The sequence below is a fragment of the Cherax quadricarinatus genome, chromosome 21, assembly GCF_038502225.1.
Source record: "Cherax quadricarinatus isolate ZL_2023a chromosome 21, ASM3850222v1, whole genome shotgun sequence".
NCBI classification, from domain to species: Eukaryota; Metazoa; Arthropoda; class Malacostraca; order Decapoda; family Parastacidae; genus Cherax; species Cherax quadricarinatus.
In genome coordinates, this window is record NC_091312.1 from 20,024,883 (window position 1) to 20,045,815 (window position 20,933).

Below are 20,933 nucleotides of genomic sequence, written 5' to 3' on the forward strand. Positions count from 1 at the left end.
TATAGGAAAGTACTGGTTTGGTAATAGAGTTGTGGATGAGTGGAACAAACTCCCAAGTACCGTTATAGAGGCCAGAACGTTGTGTAGCTTTAAAAATAGGTTGGATAAATACATGAGTAGATGTGGGTGGGTGTGAGTTAGACCTGATAGCTTGTGCTAACAGGTCGGTTGCCGTGTTCCTCCCTTAAGTCAATGTGACCTGACCTGACTAGGTTGGGTGCATTGGCTTAAGCCGGTAGGGACTTGGACCTGCCTCGCATGGGCCAGTAGGCCTTCTGCAGTGTTCCTTCGTTCTTATGTTCTTATGTTCTTATATGAAAATAGCCGGTTTCCCTGAATCCCTTCACTAAATATTACCCTGCTCACACTCCAACAGATCGTCAGGTCCCAAGTACCATTCGTCTCCATTCACTCCTATCTAACACGCTCACGCACGCTTGCTGGAAGTCCAAGCCCCTTACCCACAAAACCTCCTTTACCCCCTCTCTCCAACCCTTTCGAGGACGACCCCTACCCCGCCTTCCTTCCCCTATAGATTTATATGCTTTCCATGTCATTCTACTTTGATCCATTCTCTCTAAATGACCAAACCACCTCAACAACCCCTCTTCTGCCCTCTGACTAATACTTTTATTAACTCCACACCTTCTCCTAATTTCCACACTCCGAATTTTCTGCATAATATTTACACCACACATTGCCCTTAAACAGGACATCTCCACTGCCTCCAACCGTCTCCTCGCTGCTGCATTTACCACCCAAGCTTCACACCCATATAAGAGTGTTGGTACTACTATACTTTCATACATTCCCTTCTTTGCCTCCATAGATAACGTTTTTTGACTCCACATATACCTCAACGCACCACTCACCTTTTTTCCCTCATCAATTCTATGATTAACCTCATCCTTCATAAATCCATCTGCCGACACGTCAACTCCCAAGTATCTGAAAACATTCACTTCTTCCATACTCCTCCTCCCCAATTTGATATCCAATTTTTCTTTATCTAAATCATTTGACACCCTCATCACCTTACTCTTTTCTATGTTCACTTTCAACTTTCTACCTTTACACACATTCCCAAACTCATCCACTAACCTTTGCAATTTTTCTTTAGAATCTCCCATAAGCACAGTATCATCAGCAAAAAGTAACTGTGTCAATTCCCATTTTGAATTTGATTCCCCATAATTTAATCCCACCCCTCTCCCAAACACCCTAGCATTTACTTCCTTTACAACCCCATCTATAAATATATTAAACAACCATGGTGACATTACACATCCCTGTCTAAGACCTACTTTTACCGGGAAGTAGTCTCCCTCTCTTCTACACACCCTAACCTGAGCCTCACTATCCTCATAAAAACTCTTTACAGCATTTAATAACTTACCACCTATTCCATATACTTGCAACATCTGCCACATTGCTCCTCTATCCACTCTATCATATGCCTTTTCTAAATCCATAAATGCAATAAAAACTTCCCTATCTTTATCTAAATACTGTTCACATATATGCTTCAATGTAAACACCTGATCTACACATCCCCTACCCACTCTAAAACCTCCTTGCTCATCCGCAATTCTACATTCTGTCTTACCTCTAATTCTTTCAATTATAACCCTACCGTACACCTTTCCTGGTATACTCAGTAAGCTTATTCCTCTATAATTTTTACAGTCTCTTTTGTCCCCTTTCCCTTTATATAAAGGGACTATACATGCTCTCTGCCAATCCCTAGGTACCTTCCCCTCTTTCATACATTTATTAAACAAAAGTACCAACCACTCCAACACTATATCCCCCCCTGCTTTTAACATTTCTGTCATGATCCCATCAGTTCCAGCTGCTTTACCCCCTTTCATTTTACGTAATGCCTCACGTACCTCCCCCACACTTACATTCTGCTCTTCTTCACTCCTAAAAGATGGTATACCTCCCTGACCAGTGCTTGAAATTACTGCCTCTGTTTCTTCCTTAACATTTAAAAGTTCCTCAAAATATTCTCGCCATCTACCCAATACCTCCATCTCCCCATCTACTAACTCCCCTACTCTGTTTTTAACTGACAAATCCATATTTTCCCTAGGCTTTCTTAACTTGTTTAACTCACTCCAAAATTTTTTCTTATTTTCATTAAAATTTCTTGACAGTGCCTCTCCCACTCTATCATCTGCTCTCCTTTTGCACTCTCTCACCACTCTCTTTACCTTTCTTTTACTCTCCATATACTCTGCTCTTCTTATAACACTTCTGCTTTGTAAAAACCTCTCATAAGCTACCTTTTTCTCTTTTATCACACCCTTTACTTCATCATTCCACCAATCACTCCTCTTTCCTCCTGCCCCCACCCTCCTATAACCACAAACTTCTGCCCCACATTCTAATACTGCATTTTTAAAACTATTCCAACCCTCTTCAACCCCCCCACTACTCATCTTTGCACTAGCCCACCTTTCTGCCAATAGTCGCTTATATCTCACCCGAACTTCCTCCTCCCTTAGTTTATACACTTTCACCTCCCTCTTACTTGTTGTTGCCACCTTCCTCTTTTCCCATCTACCTCTTACTCTAACTGTAGCTACAACTAAATAATGATCCGATATATCAGTTGCCCCTCTATAAACATGTACATCCTGGAGCCTACCCATCAACCTTTTATCCACCAATACATAATCTAATAAACTACTTTCATTACGTGCTACATCATACCTTGTATATTTATTTATCCTCTTTTTCATAAAATATGTATTACTTATTACCAAATTTCTTTCTACACATAGCTCAATTAAAGGCTCCCCATTTACATTTACCCCTGGCACCCCAAATTTACCTACTACTCCTTCCATAACATTTTTACCCACTTTAGCATTGAAATCCCCAACCACCATTACTCTCACACTTGATTCAAAACTCCCCACGCATTCACTCAACATTTCCCAAAATCTCTCTCTCTCCTCTACACTTCTCTCTTCTCCAGGTGCATACACGCTTATTATAACCCACTTTTCACATACATGTATATATATATATATATATACACACACACACCTACCATCCGACTTACGACCTGCTCGACATACGACCATTCGACTTACGACCTTGTTTTGTATGCCAAATTTCTGGGAAATAAACAACTGTTTGTGTTGTACACAGTGTTTTTCCTAAACTTTACAGTATAAAATACAGTACTAACAGCATAAAAAATAAAGTAAAACATGAAATACCAAAATAAAACAATAAAATAAAGTCATTACAAAAATGTGATGTCGATATTAGGTAGTAAAGTTCAACTTACGTGCATTTTGACTTACGACCGGTTTCTTGGAACCGAACTCGGTCGTAAGTCGGATGGTACCTGTATATACAGTGGACCCCTGCCTTATGATCAGTTTCCAATGCGACCAGTTATGTAAGTGTATTTATGTAAGTGCTTTTGTACGTGTATTTTTGGGGGTCTGAAACGGACTAATCTAATTCACAATATTCCTGTTTGGTAACGGCACCTGAACATACTTCTGGAATGAAATTATATTGTAAGGCGGGGGTCCACTGTATACCTGGAGTTTACCTGGAGAGAGTTCCGGGGGTCAACGCCCCCGCGGCCTGGTCTGTGACCAGGCCTCCTGGTGGATCAGAGCCTGATCAACCAGGCTGTTGCTGCTGGCTGCACGCAAACCAACGTACGAGCCACAGCCCGGGTGGTCAGGAACCGACTTTAGGTGCTTGTCCAGTGCCAGCTTGAAGACTGCCAGGGGTCTGTTGGTAATCCCCCTTATGTATGCTGGGAGGCAGTTGAACAGTCTCGGGCCCCTGACACTTATTGTATGGTCTCTTAACGTGCTAGTGACACCCCTGCTTTTCATTGGGGGGATGTTGCATCGTCTGCCAAGTCTTTTGCTTTCGTAGTGAGTGATTTTCGTGTGCAAGTTCGGTACTAGTCCCTCTAGGATATTCCAGGTGTATATAATCTTGTATCTCTCCCTCCTGCATTCCAGGAAATACAGTTTTAGGAACCTCAAGCGCTCCCAGTAATTGAGGTGTTTTATCTCCGTTATGCGCGCCGTGAAGGTTCTCTGTACATTTTCTAGGTCAGCAATTTCACCTGCCTTGAAAGGTGCTGTTAGTGTGCAGCAATATTCCAGCCTAGATAGAACAAGTGACCTGAAGAGTGTCATCATGGGCTTGGCCTCCCTAGTTTTGAAGGTTCTCATTATCCATCCTGTCATTTTTCTAGCAGATGCGATTGATACAATGTTATGGCCCTTGAAGGTGAGATCCTCCGACATGATCACTCCCAGGTCTTTGACGTTGGTGTTTTGCTCTATTTTGTGGCCAGAATTTGTTTTCTACTCTGATGTAGATTTAATTTCCTCATGTTTACCATATCTGAGTAATTGAAATTTCTCATCGTTGAACTTCATATTGTTTTCTGCAGCCCACTGAAAGATTCGGTTGATGTCCACCTGGAGCCTTGCAGTGTCTGCAATGGAAGACACTGTCATGCAGATTCGGGTGTCATCTGCAAAGGAAGACACGGTGCTGTGGCTGACATCCTTGTCTATGTCGGATATGAGGATGAGGAACAAGATGGGAGCGAGTACTGTGCCCTTGTGGAACAGAGCTTTTCACCGTAGCTGCCTCGGACTTTACTCTGTTGACGACTACTCTCTGTGTTCTGTTAGTGAGGAAATTATAGAACTATCGACCGACTTTTCCTGTTATTCCTTTAGCACGCATTTTGTGCGCTATTACGCCATGGTCACACTTGTCGAAGGCTTTTGCAAAGTCTGTATATATTACATCTGCATTTTATCTTCTAGTGCATTTAGGACCTTGTCGTAGTGATCCAATAGTTGAGACAAACAGGAGCGACCTGTTCTAAACCCATGTTGCCCTGGGTTGTGTAACTGAAGGGTTTCTAGATGGGTGGTGATCTTGCTTCTTAGGACCCTTTCAAAGATTTTTATGATATGGGATGTTAGTGCTATCGGTCTGTAGTTCTTTGCTGTTGCTTTACTGCCCCCTTTGTGGAGTGGGGCTATGTATATAATCTGGCATAATATTTTAATTATTAAATATTAATGATTTATTATTATTATAAAACTATCGAGAAGTGCTGAAACCCTAAAGGTCTTACAGCACCTAGGAATTGGGTGGTACCTTTGAAGATATACCTTTGAAGAGTTTCGAGAGTTTCACTACTCTCGGAGCGTGGGCCATGGGCCAAATTTGTTCAGGGGAAGAAAAGGGTAGCTTCAGTTCCTTGGATCAAAAATGCCTCTTTGATGTTGAGTGTCTTTATTCAATCTGACAGTGGTGGGTGACGTCTGGGGACTTCCTGATACTTATGATTATTGCCAAACAACTTACGTTAATATTCTTCATTATATCTAGCATATAGATGCAGCATACATAATGGGTTAACCACTGTGGCGGCGATGGCAGCAGCAGCAGCAGCAGCAGGAGTAGGAGGAGGAGGTGGTGGTCATGGAGACTGCAGTGGTAGTTTCCTCATGTTAATTAATTTTGCCCAGTGGAAGGGACCACCCTCTCGGTGATCCCAGTAGGATGAGTCCCTGAGAAGACGTCTTTTTGCTATTCTATTCTTACCTCATTTGTCAGTATAGGGCCCTTAATTCATCCGATGACAGAAATTTAGTATTCCCAGCAGATAACCTTATACAAATACCTGAGCACTGCAGTAAACCAACTGGCCCAAGAGGCACATTATGTCTTTAAAGATTTCCACGTAATCTGGTTTTCCATATACTTCCATGTAATTTATGGTTCTCTCAGCACGTGACGCATGCAGTGATCCGGCGAGCCATCCTTGGGCTCTGGACCTTCAACTTGCTGTTGGTGTGTGCACCCTTTGCGGGATTCGGGCTATGGTATGACGAATCCTTACAAACACCGTGTGCCCGCTACCGCCTCGCCATCAATCCCTTGGACCGTGCTTATGCCTACCTCGTCTTCGCCTATGGTAAGTTTTCTGGGGACGCTGAGTTTCTAGAACTAAGTCTGACCCATAGGGAGTTACACCTTTCTAGTTATGGTTTTGAGTGTTTTCTGTTACAGAGAGAAGCAAAACTCTGATGCCATGTTAAACATAATTATTAGCCATAAGTTTTTTATAATTTATGTTGTATAACCACACAGAAAAAGGCTCTCTTATTCTATTGACTTCACAGAAGTGGAGACCTGTGTAATAATTTATATTAAAACAGATAGCTCTAACAAATCCTAGCCAAAAAAGTTAAAGGCAATAACTGGAATGGTATGAGAATACCAACAAACTAGACCCAATTAAGTACAGCAGGGCCCCGCTTTACGGCGTTTCGCTTTACGGCGTTCCGCTAATACGGACATTTCAAATTATGACCAAAACTCGCTATACGGCTCCCCCCACCTGTCTTTCTAATACAGTCACAGCAGCCCACCGAGTTTGTTTACATTCTCCCTGAGCACATCTCCTTATTATGTCTGGAAACTTTCCAAAATTTCAAGTGTTTTAAAGTTATTGTATATTTTATATGTATTGTACTTGATAATTAAACTTGTGTACACTTGTACCTAAATAAACTTACACACTGTGCTGGCATGTAGGTACACATTAAAATCACTAAGAGTCTCTCTACTCTTGATGCAATAATAATAATAATAATAATAATAATAATAATAATAATAATCTCTTGGGCGCATTAATGTCGCATATTACGTTAATATAGACATTTCCCTTAATCTATCTATGATATTTTTTTCAAAATTATATAAGAAACACATTATGTAACACACAAACATGATACATGCACCCACAGTATAAAAATTTATACAAATATATATGAGATGTTTACCAAACGGTTTGTAGAAGTGTCGGAAGAATTACGTTTTCTCTAGCCCGTCACCTGTTACTAGGGATAACTGTAGAAAAATATTCCTTTCGTATGCCTTCACTTTATAGCTATAATTCTGTACTAACTTGTACACAGTGTAAGAGTATTTGTTTTGTGATTTAATTATTATAATAATAATAAAAATATTATAAGGTAAAAGTTTCACAAACTCTTACAAATGTACATGAATGAACTAAAACTGGACACGTATTAATACCGTCTATTTCGCCTGACCGAGTGATCTTCCACAACCTGTTCAGTTTGTTTGTTTACGCTGTCTGAGCTCGGTGTATCATTAAATGTTGTATATTACGTTAATATACACATTTTCATTAATCCATCCGTGATATTTTTTTCAAAATTATATAATAAACACGATACATAACATAAATACATAACAACATATGTGTAGAGAACCTAGGATAACCCAAAAAAGTCAGAGTGACTTACTTCCATTGCCTTCACTCAGAGCATCATTTCTTCTCAAAATGATGTTACATGAGAATGGGAGTGTTCTTTTTTATTTATTCTACCGTATCAATGTAGAGACAACCTGTACACAATGTAACTTGTACACAAACCAGACGTGTACACTGTTTACAAAACTTACCTTCGCCTGGTTTGTTTACATAACTCTGCGCCTGTCCTCTCTCATGCACTCATTCTTTCTCTCTGGTATGGTAGCCTGGCTGACTACCATACATACCACACTTGATTTTTTACAATAAATACTACTCATCTCACCCTATATTTTAAGGTAAGTAATGAGTGAACTGTATATACATTTTATCGCTCTGGGATGCTTAAATATCATAGAATAGTATGTGTGGGTGGGTTGGCCTGGTATGGTAGCCTGGCTGACTACCATACATACCACACTTGATTTTTTACAATAAATACTACTCATCTCACCCTATATTTTAAGGTAAGTAATGAGTGAACTGTATATACATTTTATCACTCTGGGATGCTTAAATATCATAGAATAGTATGTGTGGGTGGGGTGGCCTGGTATGGTAGCCTGGCTGACTACCATACATACCACACTTGATTTCTTACAATAAATACTACTTGTCTCACCCTAGATTAAGACTATAAATATTTTAAGGTAAGTAATGAGTGCACTATGTGTGTATTGTACTTTTTTATTGTTTTTTGATGCCTGGTTCTATTGCTAACATAATATATGTTAGTGTAAATTTGTTATCTAGTGTTTGTATGCATTTGTAAGTGGAAAAAAAGGGTGTTCCACTTTACGGCGGTTTCCGCTTTACGGCGGTAGCCTGGAACCTAACCCGCCGTATAAGTGGGGCCCTCCTGTACTTTCATTAATGCGGCATGTAAAACTCTAAATACAATGTCACTTGATTTACAAGCTTTTTAAAGTCGGTGGAGAACATATGAAATACAGATTTTTTAAACTGTAGAAAAGTACAGGTTCTCCATCACAAATCTGGCATCATTGGGACCTGTAGTGTGCCAGATTACTGAGTTTGCCGGATTACAGAATGGTTAGGTTAGAATACGCTTAATAAAATTAACCAACTTGACTTGCACAAAGTTCATTGAACATCGGCAAAACTCGAACATTTCCGCTATTTTGAGCTCAATTTCAAGGTACTTTTCGTCATGAAAGCAATCAAAATCATGTCTATTTCTGTAATATATCTTCCATTCTATCAAACGAGCCCCAAAAAATGAGACTACAATCATAAAAACCATACGAAAATATACTGCAAAGAGGCGGCTAATGGCTGAGAAGGGAACTCCCTTATTTATCGTCCGTCTTTTTTATTTTTGTTGTACGTTAAGAAGCATCTTTCTGTCGTACATTGCCCAAGTTTCAATGAGATAGCCCAACAAACAACCAAGAAAAAAAATGCAGTAGGGCCCCACTTATACGGCGGGTTAGGTTCCAGGCTGTCGCCGGGAAGCAGACATCGCCGGAAGGCAGAACTCCATTTTTTCCATTTATAAATGCATATAAATGCCAGACAACAAGTTTACACTAAATTATATTAAGTTAGTAATAGAACTAGGCATTAAAAACACACAAAGTAAAATACAGTCACAGTAGATTCATTACTTATCTTAAAGTATTTGTAATCTTAATGTAGGGAGAGAGGTGAGTAGTACTTATTTGTAGGAAGTCAGGTGTAGGTAGCCCAGGTGCAGGTAGCACTGGCTCCCCATCTCATACTTAATATACGATATTTAAAACATCCCAGAGAGGTAAAATGCACATACAGTACACTCATTATTTACCTTAAAATATGTGTAGTCTTAATATAGGAAGAGAGGTGAGTAGTATTTATTTGTATAAAGTCAGTGTAGGTAGCCGGTAGGTGTAGCCTGGGCTACACCTACCGGCTACCTACACTGGCCCAGAGCCATATTATTAACATCGACATGCCTTGTTCACTGAATTTAATCATTTCTAACAACTACCTTTAGATGCCATCATAAACGAAGGTAGAAGTAATGAATAATTCATGCCGAAAATTGTAAACAAAAGCGGAGTGGAGGAGTGGCTGGGCCAAACGCAGATTCATACACGTTTTCTCTGATGGCTGAACAGAGAAAACATAATGTTGTCCCTCCACCCGGCTCCACAAGTATTATTATCAGAGCATATAAAATATGCAATAAATGCCAGACAACAAGTTTACACTAATTTATATTAAGTTAGCAATAGAAATAGGCATTAAAAACACAATAAAAGGTAAGATACACACAGAGTACACTTATTACTTACCTTAAAATATTAATGTTAATGTGTGAGAGGTGAGTGGCAAGGTGTTTATTGAATAAAATCAGAATGGCACACCATCATCCTCTAACTTGGCACTTAAAGCAAGAGGCTTACGACTTCTCATTTTATTACAGCTAACCTTAGACGCCATTGTCAATGAGAGCCAACTAGTTAACGAAAGAGTAAACGAGAGAGAGAACGAGATACAGAGTTGAGACAATGCAAGAACACAAACTGAACAGGTAGTGGATGATCACTTGGTCAGGCGAAATAAATGCGTATTAATATGTGTCTACATATTAATACGCATTTCATTCGTAGTTCATTCACGTCCATTTGTAAGAGTTTGTAAAACATTTACCTCAATATTTTTTTATTTTAATAATAATTACCTCGCAATACAAATACTCTTATATTGTGTACAAGTTGTACAAGTTAGTTCAGAATAAACAAACAGCAACACACCATTTTTAGAGTGAATGAAGATAATAATAATAATAATAATAATAATAATAATAATAATAATATTATTATTATTATTAGTATTAATATTAATAATATTAATATTATTAATAATAATAATAATAATAATAATAATTATTATTATTATTATTATTATTATTAATTATAAAAAGCACTAAACCCACAAGGGTCGTGAATTGCTATACATAAAGGCATACGAAAAGAATATTTTTCTACAGTTACCCCCCAGTGTTTGACTAGAGTAAACGTAATTCTTCCGACACTACCTACACAGCTGCTTTGTAAACAAATCTCAAATTTACATCAATTTTTACAGTGGAACCTCAAATATTGAACTTTCTTCGGTCCAGAAGGCTGTTCGAGTGCCTTTACCGAATGAATTTATTCCCATCAGGAATAATGTAAATTAGATTAGTCCATTTCAGACCCTCAAAAATACACTTATAAAAGTACTTACAAAAATACACTTACATAATTGGTCGTGTTGGGAGCAGTTCGATTTTTGAGGATCCACTGTACATATAAAATATGCAGTAGCTTTAAAACACTTCAAATTTTGGAAAGTTTCCTGACAAAATAGATGTGGTCACGGAAAATGTAAACAAACCGGGTGGGGGGCGCCATATTTAAAAGACCGCTTACTGTATAGCAAATTTTGGTCATAATTTGACATTGCCGTATTAGCGGAACGCCATAAGGCAAAACACCGTAAAGTGGGGCCTTACTGTATTTACCAAAAATCATATATGGCAAGCCCAAGCCAGGCACTGGAAATAAGTCACTTTGTCTGACTTTTTTTTGGGTTATCCTAGGTTCTCTATACATACACTGCTATGTATGATAATCTATGTAACTGTATTTATGTATACCTGAATAAACTTATTTACTTCTAGTCTGTCAACTGAGTACAAGAAACCACCCATTCACTTATTTCAACTACCCAATAAAGTGGTCAGAAATTGGCAATTTGGCCGATTTCACACAAATTTCAACAGTTGCCAATTTCAAAATATGATCCAGAATAAACAGTGCAGACATTCCTGGCACTAAAATAACATTTTCTCTGTTAATTAGTCATGGCTACAGGCCTTTCTTATATTACTCTTGCTTAACATTTGGAATTTTTATTTACAAAAAAAATAGGAGATTTACTGTTATGCAGACTGCTACATTATTGTAATAATTGTATAAATAATGTCAACCCATTCTTGACTACGTATTGGAATTTGGACTGGCAGGCGGACAGGTATTGGACGGTGACACCATTTGTTTACTCTTGAGCTTCACTAAAGAATAGAACATTTTCGCTACTGTGAGCGCAATTTCATGGTACTTTTTGTCATGAAAGCAATCAAAATCATATCTATTTCTGTAATTTATCTTTCATTCTATCAAATGAGACCGAAAAAATGAAAATATAACCATAAAAATCATACAAAAATATACCGCTAAGCGGCCGCTAATGGCTGAGAGATGAACTCCGGTATTTATGGTCTGATTTCTTAAATTTTTGGTGTAAGTTAAGAAGTATCTTTCCATTATACATTGCCCAAGTTTCAATAAGACAACCCAACAAACAACTGAGAAAATAATAATAATAATAATAGTAATAATAATAATAATAATAATAATATATTTACTGCACATGTACAAGGTATACAGGCCTAGCTGACATCAGTGACATACTACTATATAGAAAGCCGCTTGTTATGCAGAGTATTTCAAGAAAATTAGGTCAGTGTCCCAGGATAACACCCACACCAGTCGGCTAACACCCAGGTACCCATTTACTGATGGGTAAACATTGACAACAGGTGTAAAGAAACACACCTAATGTTTCTATCCTGGCTGGGAATCGAATATTTACCAAAAATCATATATGGATAACCCAAGCCAGGTACCAGAAATAAGCCACATTAACTTTTTTGGGTTATCCTAGGTTCTCTACACATATGCTGCTACATGTGATAATCGATATAGAGAAAATAACTTTTTTGTTTCAGGTTTATGGTGGAGTACAAGTGTATATCACAGTTAGCCCTGTGCTACACTCCCTTTTCTCTAATATAAGCCCCCAAGACAGGGATAGGAGAATGGTATTTGTATATCATATCCTCTTCATACCTCCATTGAACTGCTTGGTGTTATGCCAAATATTATTTATTCTGGAGTATTTAGCATGTTTTATGTTATTTATTATTATTTTTTTTATTATCACACTGGCCGATTCCCACCAAGGCAGGGTGGCTCGAAAAAGAAAAACTTTCACCATCATTCGCTCCATCACTGTCTTGCCAGAAGGGTGCTTTACACTACAGTTTTTAAACTGCAACATTAACACCCCTCCTTCAGAGTGCAGGCACTGTACTTCCCATCTCCAGGACTCAAGTCCGGCCTGCCGGTTTCCCTGAATCCCTTCATAAATGTTACTTTGCTCACACTCCAACAGCACGTCAAGTATTAAAAACCATTTGTCTCCATTCACTCCTATCAAACACGCTCACGCATGCCTGCTGGAAGTCCAAGCCCCTCGCACACAAAACCTCCTTTACCCCCTCCCTCCAACCCTTCCTAGGCCGACCCCTACCCCACCTTCCTTCCACTACAGACTGATACACTCTTGAAGTCATTCTGTATCGCTCCATTCTCTCTACATGTCCGAACCACCTCAACAACCCTTCCTCAGCCCTCTGGACAACAGTTTTGGTAATCCCGCACCTCCTCCTAACTTCCAAACTACGAATTCTCTGCATTATATTCACACCACACATTGCCCTCAGACATGACATCTCCACTGCCTCCAGCCTTCTCCTCACTGCAACATTCATCACCCACGCTTCACACCCATATAAGAGCGTTGGTAAAACTATACTCTCATACATTCCCCTCTTTGCCTCCAAGGACAAAGTTCTTTGTCTCCACAGACTCCTAAGTGCACCATTCACTCTTTTTCCCTCATCAATTCTATGATTCACCTCATCTTTCATAGACCCATCCGCTGACACGTCCACTCCCAAATATCTGAATACGTTCACCTCCTCCATACTCTCTCCCTCCAATCTGATATTCAATCTTTCATCACCTAATCTTCTTGTTATCCTCATAACCTTACTCTTTCCTGTATTCACCTTTAATTTTCTTCTTTTGCACACCCTACCAAATTCATCCACCAATCTCTGCAGCTTCTCTTCAGAATCTCCCAAGAGCACAGTGTCATCAGCAAAGAGCAGCTGTGACAACTCCCACTTTGTGTGTGATTCTTTATCTTTTAACTCCACGCCTCTTGCCAAGACCCTCGCATTTACTTCTCTTACAACCCCATCTATAAATATATTAAACAACCACGGTGACATCACACATCCTTGTCTAAGGCCTACTTTTACTGGGAAAAAATTTCCCTCTTTCCTACATACTCTAACTTGAGCCTCACTATCCTTGTAAAAACTCTTCACTGCTTTCAGTAACCTACCTCCTACACCATACACTTGCAACATCTGCCACATTGCCCCCCTATCCACCCTGTCATACGCCTTTTCCAAATCCATAAATGCCACAAAGACCTCTTTAGCCTTATCTAAATACTGTTCACTTATATGTTTCACTGTAAACACCTGGTCCACACACCCCCTACCTTTCCTAAAGCCTCCTTGTTCATCTGCTATCCTATTCTCCGTCTTACTCTTAATTCTTTCAATTATAACTCTACCATACACTTTACCAGGTACACTCAACAGACTTATCCCCCTTTAATTTTTGCACTCTCTTTTATCCCCTTTGCCTTTATACAAAGGAACTATGCATGCTCTCTGCCAATCCCTAGGTACCTTACCCTCTTCCATACATTTATTAAATAATTGCACCAACCACTCCAAAACTATATCCCCACCTGCTTTTAACATTTCTATCTTTATCCCATCAATCCCGGCTGCCTTACCCCCTTTCATTTTACCTACTGCCTCACGAACTTCCCCCACACTCACAACTGGCTCTTCCTCACTCCTACAAGATGTTATTCCTCCTTGCCCTATACACGAAATCACAGCTTCCCTATCTTCATCAACATTTAACAATTCCTCAAAATATTCCCTCCATCTTCCCAATACCTCTAACTCTCCATTTAATAACTCTCCTCTCCTATTTTTAACTGACAAATCCATTTGTTCTCTAGGCTTTCTTAACTTGTTAATCTCACTCCAAAACTTTTTCTTATTTTCAACAAAATTTGTTGATAACATCTCACCCACTCTCTCATTTGCTCTCTTTTTACATTGCTTCACCACTCTCTTAACCTCTCTTTTTCTCCATATACTCTTCCCTCCTTGCATCACTTCTACTTTGTAAAAACTTCTCATATGCTAACTTTTTCTCCCTTACTACTCTCTTTACATCATCATTCCACCAATCACTCCTCTTCCCTCCTGCACCCACTTTCCTGTAACCACAAACTTCTGCTGAACACTCTAACACTACATTTTTAAACCTACCCCATACCTCTTCGACCCCATTGCCTATGCTCTCATTAGCCCATCTATCCTCCAATAGCTGTTTATATCTTACCCTAACTGCCTCCTCTTTTAGTTTATAAACCTTCACCTCTCTCTTCCCTGATGCTTCTATTCTCCTTGTATCCCATCTACCTGTTACTCTCAGTGTAGCTACAACTAGAAAGTGATCTGATATATCTGTGGCCCCTCTATAAACATGTACATCCTGAAGTCTACTCAACAGTCTTTTATCTACCAATACATAATCCAACAAACTACTGTCATTTCGCCCTACATCATATCGTGTATACTTATTTATCCTCTTTTTCTTAAAATATGTATTACCTATAACTAAACCCCTTTCTATACAAAGTTCAATCAAAGGGCTCCCATTATCATTTACACCTGGCACCCCAAACTTACCTACCACACCCTCTCTAAAAGTTTCTCCTACTTTAGCATTCAGGTCCCCTACCACAATTACTCTCTCACTTGGTTCAAAGGCTCCTATACATTCACTTAACCCTTTGACTGTCGAAGGGCCCAATCCTGAAGTTGCTCCTGGTGTCGCAAAATATTCGAAAAAAAAAAAAAATATTTTTTCTTATGAAATGATAGAGAATCTTTTCCCGATTGTAAAGACACCAAAAAAACGAAATTTGATGGAAAACTGACGGAATTACGCTCTCGCGAAGTTAGCGACTTCGGCGATATTTAAAAATCGGCAATTTCGCCCACTTTGAGCCCTATTTCCGGCTAATTCCGTTATTCCAGTCAACCAAACTCATAACTATTTCTTCAGAACTCTATTTTTTCTATCGATTGAGCACAAGAAACTGCCCATTTACCGATTTCAACTACCCAATAACATGGTCAGAAATTTGCAATTTGGCCAATTTCACGAAAATTAAAAAATACGACAATTTCAAAATAAGGTCCAGAATGAACAATGCAGACATTCCTGGCTCTAAAATAAGATTTTCTTTGTTCATCAGTCATGTCTCCAGGTCCCTGTGATATTACTCTTGCTTTTTATTTTGAAATTTTATTCAAACAAAAAATAGAAGATTTACTGTTATGCAGACTACTGCAATACTGTAATAATTGTAAAAATTACATCAACCCATTCATGACTGCGTATTAGAATGGCTATTTGGACATTTATTGGACAATGACATCATTTGTTTACTTTTGAACATCGGCAAAAATCAAACATTTCCTGTACTTTGTGCTCCATTTCCAGGTTCTTTTTATAGTAAAATTAATCAAAATCACCTCCATTTCTATAATATAGTTTCCATTCTATCAAATGAGACCATGAAAACGAGAATACAACCACAAATACTATACGAAAATAGACCACAAAGTCGGCATTTTAATTAAAAAAAACCGTCGGAGTTTTTTTTTTCTCATTATGCACTGCGTGCTCCAGGATTTTTTTTATGTGGTGCACACTGACCACACAGACCCATTCTCTCACATGTGGGCCTACTAGCTTTCACCTGCCTGATTTGAAGCCGCTAGAATTTATGAGTATATATACGTCAAACACGGTACCTCACAAACGTATATATACGGCCACGACAGTCAAAGGGTTAACATCTCCCAAAATCTCTCTCTCTCCTCTGCATTCCTCTCTTCTCCAGGTGCATACACGCTTATTATGACCCACTTCTCGCATCCAACCTTTACTTTAATCCACATAATTCTTGAATTTACACATTCATATTCTCTTTTCTCCTTCCATAACTGATCATTTAACATTACTGCTACCCCTTCCTTTGCTCTAACTCTCTCAGATACTCCAGATTTAATCCCATTTATTTCCCCCCACTGAAATTCTCCTACCCCCTTCAGCTTTGTTTCGCTTAGAGCCAGGACATCCAACTTCTTTTCATTCATAACATCAGCAATCATCTGTTTCTTGTCATCCGCACTACATCCACGCACATTTAAGCATCCCAATTTTATAAAGTTTTTCTTCTTCTCTTTTTTAGTAAATGTATACAGGAGAAGGGGTTACTAGCCCATTGCTCCTGGCATTTTAGTCGCCTCATACGACACGCATGGCTTACGGAGGAAAGATTCTTTTCCACTTCCCCATGTTTATTATGTCATATTAGATCAATTGTGACAGGCAATAAGCTGTAGTGTTGATATTAGCATAATAATAAAGCATATTCTCCTGCATCATGAGACTGAGCTCATGGCAACCAACAGTGGCTTCAAAGCCACCTTATCTTTAATGGATAATGTACTGTGTAGGTGCTTTACATAATGAGAAGCATTTCTGTTATTCATTGGAACCATGGCTAGGGCTAAAAGTAAGCAGGTTATAACAATAAATGGAGAAAAAGAAATTGGAATGACTTATGCAGCAAGTAGGGCCACCAAACAGTACCAGCAGGTTGGTGTGGCGACCCTGGAAATTTGAAATTATGCTAGCCAAAATTAGTGCCGAATAAGTGAAGGAACCGAATACGTAGCTGATTCCCGGATTTGTGATGGCGGACCTGTACTAGTATTCTCATATAACCCTCACAAAGGAGAATGAAACTTATGATGACCTGTCCAGTTTTCATGGTGCTCTCATTACTGCCCTTGACAACCTGTTGCCTAAGAATTACCACCTTCTTCGTCTCTATCACTTGCCCTTTCTTCTCTTAAATCTAATACTACTATTGTTATCTTTCCTTCTGACAAAGGCAATTTGGTGGTTGTCCTTGATCGTGAGGATTATCTCGGAAAAGCCTTTCTCTCTAGCTCACGCACCTACACTCCTCTCATCTTCAACCCTCTTGATGGCATCAAGAGCACTTTCAACCATAAACTTTGTACTACAACCTTTGTCGTCCTGATTTTCATCTTCGACATTTCTGTGTTATCTGTCCCTCTCAACCATATTTCTATAGTCTTTCTAAAACTCATAAATCTGCTATCCCTCTATGTCCCATTGTTATGCCGAAATACGACTTTAAAGATATAACTTTCATATTTGTTTACCTATTAAACCCTTTCAGGCCCATGCCGTAGATCTATGGCTTTACGTTCAGGGTCCAAACCGTAGATCTACGCCAAAATTCTAGCGGCGTCAAATTTAGCGTGAAAAGGCTGGTAGGCCTACATGTGAGAGAACGGGTCTGTGTGGTGTGTGTGCGCCGTAAACAAAAATTCAAGGTGCCCGCATAGCATTGTGGGAATGCCGGCTCAGTTATCTTTGTTCACCATGCCTCATTGCAAGGCAGCTCTCACTCCAAGGAAAATTGGGACTCTCCTCTTCCTATCTGATAGTTCTGGCTCTGATGGAAGTGGAAATGAAGACGAATTCTTTGGCTTTGATCAGTTAGTGACCGAAAGGAATGACCAGGATATCGATAATACTGTAGAAAACCCTGACGATCCTCAACTTTCTACCTCTGGTGTGGGTACGCCTCAGTCACGTTCAGTTGTACCTCATTGCAAGAGAAAACTATTATTTTCGCGTGGCCAGGCCTCTGACTTCAGTAATGATGATGATAGTGACATGGATTGTAATTTTATTGCTTTTGACAATCATTCAAGTAGTGATAGTGAGGAAACATATTCACCAGTGAAGCGTCGGTATATACGCTGCCGCATGAGCTCGAGTAGTGTTCCCTATGCAGTGCCCAGAGGACGGAGTACATCCCGGAGTACATCCCGTGGCCCTACGCCAGGAATAGACAGTGAAAATGAGGATGATGTGGCTACACTTGGCATGGATAGACCACAGGCATCAGTAGGTGATGGTAGTGCCACGGCCATGCAGGACTCACCAGCCCAGGCTGGGACCCATGCTGCTGACTCCTCAGTTCAAGGACAAAGTGGAGCGTTAGCCACCAGCTCACCACAACCACAACTACCAGCACAACCAGCTTATGATGTCCAGTATCCACCAGCAAACCATATCTGGGATTGGCAGCAAAATCCCAATTTTGTTCCCAAGCCCCACCAGTTTGATGACTCTCAAAGTGGAATTCTACCTACTTGTCCCCTTGGAAACACTGCAAATAAACTGGAATTCTTTGAACTATTCTTTGACCAGCCCTTGAGGGAAACTATTGTCAGGGAAAGTAACAAGTACGTATTTTGAGTACACCATGGCAAAAAGATCTTATCACCACAGTCAAAACTACACCGGTGGAAAGAGACAACTGTTGCAGAAATGTATGTGCTTTTTGCAACAATAATGCATATGCCTCATGTGTATAAGCATAATATAAAATCATACTGGTCCACAGATCGGCTAATTTGTACCCCGGTCTTCAGTGAAATCATCCCAGTGAACAGGTTTATCTTACTGTACGTATGTTGTACTTCTCTGGCAAAACCAGGCCTGACAGAAGTGACAGGTTATACAAGATTAGAAAAGTTTTTATGTATCTGAAACAAAAGTTCAACATGTACTTTTATCCATTCAAGAATCTTGTACTTGACGAGTCTTTGATTTTGTCCATAGGTAGACTGTTGTTCAAACAGTATATACCGAGCAAGAGGAAACACTTTAGTACAAAACTGTTTGTACTCTGTGACTGTGACAGTGGCCTGGTATTGGATATTGTTGTATACACGGGAAGTAAAACATTGAAAGATACCAGGATGTTATTGGGTATCTCAGGTGACGTAGTGAGAAGCACGATGGCACCTTATCTTGGTAAGGGGCATACATTATATACTGATAGCTGGTACACAAGCCCTTTACTCAGTGATTTTTTGTGAGTGAACATGACAGATGTGTGTGGCACAGTGCGTTCTAATCGTAAACATATGCCCAGGTTCAACGCAGGGACTCATGGTGAAGAGGTGCAGTGTTTGCTGCCAATGACATCATGGCATTACGGTGGCATGACAAACGATATGTCACATTGTTGACAACCATTCACCCTAAGGAAATGCAAGACAGTGGCAAAGTTGATAGAGTGATAATGAATGTATTCAAAAACCAGTGACAGTGATTGATTATACACAATACATGCGCTTGGTTGACAAATGTGACATGCAGGTTGGCTTTGTTGATTGTGTTCGTAAAAGTTACAAGTGGTACATGAAACTTTCCTTCCATCTCATGGACATTTTGGTGCTCAATGCATATAATATGTACCAAGTGAAGACTGGCAACAGACCACAGTATGGTGAATTTTGTTTGTCTGTTGTCAGACAACTCGTAATGAAATACCAGGTAACAACACCTGCTATATAAAACCATCCTCGAACTCCTCAGGATATACCCAAGCGTTTGAGGAAGGAAGGTGATCACTTCATAATACAGCTTCCTGCAACTAAGAAGAAATTTACTCAGAAGAGAAGTGTTGTCTGTGCACAAACAAAATGATGGCAACAAAGATGCAAAGACACTTGGTTTATGTGCGAGGAATGTAAGGTGCCTCTGTGCATGGTACCTTGTTTCAAGGAGTTCCACAAGCTGCAGCAGTTCTCAAAACATGTCCAGTGATTGTACATATGTAAATATATGTTACACAGAAACGTGGGATAGCTGGGGGCTAGAGCCTTGTCTAAGGGAAAAGGTAAAAGTTACACTCCTCTCAAGAATAAACAGGCCACCCAGGGCTATTCCAGTCAAAACAGAAAGTGCTAAACCAGCATTTGTTACTTCAATGGGTTGGTTAACAGAGGGTTAGGCAAAAATCCTAGTTAGGAAAATATATCTATTTATTCAACATAACACTATATACACTCTCTAGAAACACCTTCATCTATCTTCTATCCTAAACGCCCACATAGCGGGCACAAGAAGCAGGCGGCTGGCGGTCCAGTAACCATAACACTCGGCCAAGTCAGCGCCAGGTCGTCACTACTCCAATACCAACCCCATTTCTTATTTCCTCACTCATCCCACCACACCCTGACCATGTCAGAGCCTAGGTGGGCATACAGGTAAGCCATAGAAGAGCCTATGGCTTGAGTTAGCTAAACAAAAGGAGTACAGAACTACAAACTTAGCTTAAATACACAGCATCTCCAACGCCAGCCTCCACACCATGCTGACTCCACGTGACTCCTCCCAGCCACGCTTACCCCACGTACCCAAACACAGTTGGAAAATAAATACTTAGCAGGATTTCTTTATAATTACCATGAGAGTACTTTACAGTACCCCCAAATGCACATTATGAATTATAAAATTATTCTTTACAATTATAACATTCATACTATTATGGCACACTTCTCCACTATATGTGCATTACAATGTCATGCAGAACCCTGCATAACAATATATGATAGAACATTAGTATTATACAAGATTTGTGCATGTTTATTGTAATAAACAAAAGT

General features: G+C 39.5%; 1 protein-coding gene across 4 annotated transcripts in view; it reads left to right on the forward strand.

The window, feature by feature from the left end:
• The window catches only part of LOC128689001 (prostaglandin E2 receptor EP4 subtype), a 221,567-nt gene that overhangs the window by 60,085 nt on the left and 140,549 nt on the right, over positions 1-20,933 (forward strand). For all 4 annotated transcript variants that reach the window (XM_070087283.1, XM_070087285.1, XM_070087284.1 and 1 more), the window contains exon 4: positions 5,806-5,992. In XM_070087283.1, coding sequence (XP_069943384.1) covers positions 5,806-5,992 — 187 coding nt within the window. The remainder of the gene's footprint in view (positions 1-5,805; positions 5,993-20,933) is intronic.